The sequence below is a fragment of the Chenopodium quinoa genome, unplaced genomic scaffold (assembly GCF_001683475.1).
Source record: "Chenopodium quinoa cultivar QQ74 unplaced genomic scaffold, ASM168347v1, whole genome shotgun sequence".
Taxonomy (NCBI): domain Eukaryota; kingdom Viridiplantae; phylum Streptophyta; class Magnoliopsida; order Caryophyllales; family Amaranthaceae; genus Chenopodium; species Chenopodium quinoa.
Genome location: NW_018745000.1, coordinates 4,598,266 through 4,603,557, shown reverse-complemented (window position 1 = coordinate 4,603,557; position 5,292 = coordinate 4,598,266). Strand labels below are relative to the sequence as shown.

The window sequence follows — 5,292 nt, the reverse complement described above, 5'->3', positions numbered from 1 at the left end:
TTAAAATAGGACATTTTGTCAAGAACTACCAATTGAAGCACGTGTTTTTGAAAACAATTATCTATTATTTTTTTTTAAAAAAGAACTACCACAAAATTGTAAAAAGTTTAACTAGTACTATCACTCAAATAATTCCAACTAGAATATTCGGCATATAGGTTCCATTTTTTACCTTTACCTCATAAATAAGTAAATAACCATCTAAATTAACTAAATTACCCTTCATAATGTTTAAAATTGGTAAAAAGTGATACTGAAGTGTCGGAGATTCTAGCCAAAATTGTTAGAGTAGTAGTGTTACTTAAACTTTGTACAACTTTGTGGTAGTTCTCTTTTAAAAAAAATTAAATATTTTTTCAAAAAAAAAAAAGGTTTTTAATAGGTAATTGTTTTCAAAATACATGCTTTAATTAGTAGTTGTTGATAAAATTTCTCTTAAAATATTCAGACCAAATCACCTTATTTTAGGTGAAGAGAACAAATCCTTAATAACCAATTCAACGACTTGTTTGGTAAATGATTATTAACCGTAATAATGTACATAAATTTTGTATATATGAAGTGAAATTATATTGTATAAGAAATTAATTTCCATTTTTTTCTTTAATCAAAATTTTCATTATCATTATTACTCTTTGAAGATGATAATGGACATCTATTAACTAATACTAAAACAAAACATGTTGATGTCATCAGTTTCTAAAATGTCTTATGTGTCAATTTCTCTTTACAAAATTTCCCTCCAAATTTATATACGATGTCATCAAATTTTTATTTATTTATTTATTTATTTGCCTTTTCATTTTACTTGCTATAAATTAGGACCAAGTATATATGAAAAGAAAAAATCTAAAACTTGACTTTGAGTGTTTGACATCAATATTGTAATGTTGTGCTTCCACTCTAAACGTATTACCTTAGGGTCTGTTCTCTTACGTTGAAAGTCAGTTCAGTTTAGTTCAGCTCAGTTCAGTTCAGTTCAGTTCAGCTCAGCTCAGCTCCTAATTTCCTTCTCTTATAAAATATTCATTTCATTTCATTTCAGTTCAGTTCAGTTCAGTTCAGTTCAGTTCAGTTCAGCTTAGTTCAGTTCATTTCAGTTCAGTTCAGTTCAGTTCACCTGAGTTCAGTCAATGAGAACATGCCTTTATTAGATGATGCAATATTAAATACATTTTGAAAAACCATCATTTTAATATATTTTTAATGATATAGTAAATATTACTATAATGTAACATTAAATTATAACCGACCATTTAAATAAATGATGTACATATTTTCTTATATATATTTATATAACATGTACTAAAGAAACATGAAAAAAATATTTATCACCATCGTATAACGTACGGGTACTAATCTAGTTTATAAATAAAACACAAGTATGAGGATGAAATTTATTAACATGAGACTATTAGAGCGTTATTTTATTGTTGGTTATATTACACTTTAATTCATTCGTATTACCAATGTTTTTAACTAATTATCAAACGGGGTCACAATTAGAGGTGTCAACTCGTATAACCGGATAGAGTTTGGGTCGGCTCTATTCGGGCCGGGTCTGTTCAAGTCGGATATGTTCGGGTCATACATAATTTTTAAATTCGGGTCAGGTCGGGTTAAATTCGGGTCGGATTAAATTTGAGTCATGGTCTATCGAATCCGAGTCGGATATGAGTTGGGTCAACTCTAAATTGATTATAACTGATTATCAAATAGGGCCACAATTGCTCATTCATCGGACCAAGAAATTTCCACCACTCCTGGAATATGACGGTTTAGTGCTAGATACGTACTACTTCGTATGTAACATGGAAGATGTGCATATCTATTATTATGCACATGTTTTTCAAACCTCATTTCCCCTTTTGCACTAGTATCCCCAAAAGTTGTCGTGTTAACGATTGCAATATAGATGAAAGATATTGATGAGGAAACTTGTTAATTTATAAACGTTTCATTGTATCATTTTAGCACGAGTATGTTAAATCTCATAGGCCTTATTTGAAAATTGAAATTTGGCTATAGGCTGATTTAATCTGCTGTTTGTATTGAGTTTTTTCTGTTAGCTTTCACTTTTTATGATGTGCCCGAGCTCAGCTCCTGTAGTTCATCTTGCCTGAGGATCCAAGCTTGGTTTGAGCTTTAAACCCCTAAAAATGTCTTGGCTTAAGGCTCGACTTAAAATCGGCTCAGGGACTTGATTAATAAATTTACAATCTACTCTCATAACTACTTATTTTTATGAATTTTTTAATTGATTACGAAAAATCCTCAAATATAGCCCCATCAGTGAAAATGACATCTAAGACCTAGTTGTCAATTTTTTTTTTTTTTATTATAGGCTACAATGCCTACAAATTATTTTATAAAATGAATATATTAATAAAAATAATATTCGAGCTTCGAGTCGAGCCAAATATAGCTCAAAATTGGCTAATATCTCAAGCCAAACCCAAACTCGAAACAAGCTTGCTCGAGCAGAGCTTTGACCAATCCAAACAGCATCGAGCAATTTGCTAGTAGGCACGCCTCACCAATACACCTAATCATTCTCAAACCAACTAAAATAATTGACATTCATTATTCGAGCAACTCCAATTAACTTGCCATGCCTCATAAGCTTTTAAGCTAATTATCATTTTAGCTACTTTTTGCTCTAATGGCTAGCTATAAGCCTAGTTAGTACTCTTAGTAGTAGTAGTAGTTGGATAGAAAATACATGGAAAGAGCTTAATTAGTGCAATAAACATTTTATTTTGCCAAGCTAATTTGCTTAGCCAAGCTAATTGAGTTTTCTAGCTCCAATGGTCAAGCTAGTAGTTGCTCTTCTATATACATACTTGTACATGGTTGTATCTGGGGATTTGAAATTGCAAGCAAATCCCCAGATACAACCATTAGAAACTTTGGAGTTGCTCTTCTATATACATACTTGTACATGTATAGTTAAATAAAATGTATTCATTTTTCAAAGTGGGTATGGGTTAAGTTGGGCTTTAGGCAAAAAAAATGAGTCCATTTGGGCCTAGAAGGAGGAAATGAGCCCAATTTTAATCCATAAATTGTATGCCCAAATAAGTCAAAATTGAGCCCTTTTTTATTTTTTTTAGGGAAAGTCAAAATTGAGCTTGGAGCTTGGTCAAAGCGGGCTCTTTTGCCCTTATGGCTTAAAGACATGATGCCCAAGGGCCAAATTTTGATTTTGGGACGGACTAAGGCTTAAAATAAGAGTCGTAGTGTTTGAGTGGATTTATTACTTCGTAAATGTTTTATTTTCAAAGATAGCAAGGAACATAGTGCAATACAAGATTAGTACTCAACTATCTGAATAACATAAGCCAATGATTCAAGATCAAAGTTCTATCAAAAGTTAAATTTTACAAATGCATAAATTAAGTAGTTCCATTGTCACTACTCATGAGTACAATCTTTAACTTGACTATAGCCAAAACAATTTGAGTACTTTCATATATATATATATATATATCACAAACTAAATGGCTAATACTAGTAACTTCAAAATTCCAACCCTTACTTTTTATTTTTATTTTTTTTCCCTTTTTTTAAATCACTTAAAGAATTTAAATAATGAACACTTGTCATAGGAAAATAATATCCTTTTAATTGCAATTACTTAACCCAATAAACTACTCATACTAATAACCACTTTAGAGTAATTAAGAAAGATTACATTTGCAAACCCTTATCACAAGGGACAATATTTTAAAACAGAAATATACTAACACACTAAAATAAACAATATATAAATATACAAATCTACCTAATTTTCCTTTTTTTGGTAGAAAAAATAACCTAATTTCACCAACCAATCAAAAAAAAAAAAATTCTTTCCTTTACTTAAACCAAGCCAGCAGAATCAGGCAAACCTTGCCAATGATCATGCCTATCAAAATCCCTTCTTGCAGCCAAAACGCGATTAATCTCTCTTTCTTTCATAATCTTAGCTTGTTTTTGACTAACAATTGTTCGACAAATAGGGCAAATACAATGACTTGAAAGCCACTTATCAATACAAATCCTATGAAACAAGTGCTTACAAATCTTGAGTTGTCTAAGCTCTTCTCCTTCTATGAAATCAGCTAAACATATTGGACAATCTACATCATCTTTCCCTAAAGTCGAGCTCGAGGCAATAACTAACTCTATGTTATTTTTATCCTTGTTACTTGTGTTTTCGCCGTCTTCCTCCTCGGCCACTTTAGATGATGACCTTCTTGATGGATCAATAATGGTTTCGACACCGGTTCGTCTAGGCCGAAGACGGCGTATGAGGTCTAGAGGGTTTGGAGGGCAGCTTGTGAGGAAGAAGAAGGTGTATAGTATAGTGGGTATGATGATCATTATTAGTAGCATAACTATGAAACTAATAGATGACATCATTTTTATTTTTTTTTTGAGATGTAGAATAAAGGTGGAAATTTTTTTTTAGGAATAATAGTTTGAATGATTATAAGAGGAAGAAAGGGTAAAGAGGGTTTAATGGTTGTGGTTGTGGATGGTGGTGGGTGGTGTTTCTATAACTTGCCAATCAAATTTGTAAATTCAATAATTGAGGGGAATGCTATTTTGATGATGGCGTTACCATGTTAAGACAAAAGAGTGTAAGTAATGATAATGTTGTCTTTATGAGATTGTCATGTGGTACCATAATAATTATATTTTAAAAAGGAAAGACTTTTATAAGTGATACTAAATGCTACTATATATGCTGTGAAAAACTTGTTTAATTGTTCTCTTAAAGCTTAGGCTTTAGACAATATTTTAAAAAGGAAAGACTTTTATAAGTGATACTAAATGCTACTATATATGCTATGAAAAACTTGTTTAATTGTTCTCTTAAAGCTTAGGCTTTAGTATTTGTCTACCTGTACAAAACATTGTAGATTTTTTTTTTAGGGGAAAAAACATTGTAGATTAAACTATTCATATATAATTAAATCTAAACTAATTAAGGCAATTTAATTAAACATAGTTAAAAAGAATAATAAAATAATGAAAACCGCAATATAAAAAAATAATACTCCGTATAATAAAGTAAAGTAATTATAAAACTAAAGAGTCAAAAGACATAAATTACCTTTGTTTCACAATTTTTTAAACTTTGAAGGGTGGTGTGGAGGTGGTTATGATGGTTGACATGGATGGAGTCATGTAGGGGGTGAGGTGAGAGAAGAGAGATTAGAGGAAAAAATTAAAAATAAATAAATAAAAAGGCTTGAGTCTACTTTCGATTAAAGTTTTGATCAAGTAAAAATCTAACTTGTTTTA

At 30.7% G+C, this 5,292-nt stretch overlaps 1 protein-coding gene across 1 annotated transcript; it reads right to left on the bottom strand.

The window, feature by feature from the left end:
* Positions 1 to 3,242: 3,242 nt before the first annotated feature.
* Positions 3,243 to 4,824, bottom strand: LOC110707518 (RING-H2 finger protein ATL33-like). Its single transcript, XM_021885532.1, has one exon. The coding sequence runs from the start codon at positions 4,402 to 4,404 to the stop codon at positions 3,862 to 3,864; it is 543 nt and encodes a 180-aa protein (XP_021741224.1). The 5' UTR covers positions 4,405 to 4,824; the 3' UTR covers positions 3,243 to 3,861.
* Between the last annotated feature and the right edge of the window lie 468 nt (positions 4,825 to 5,292).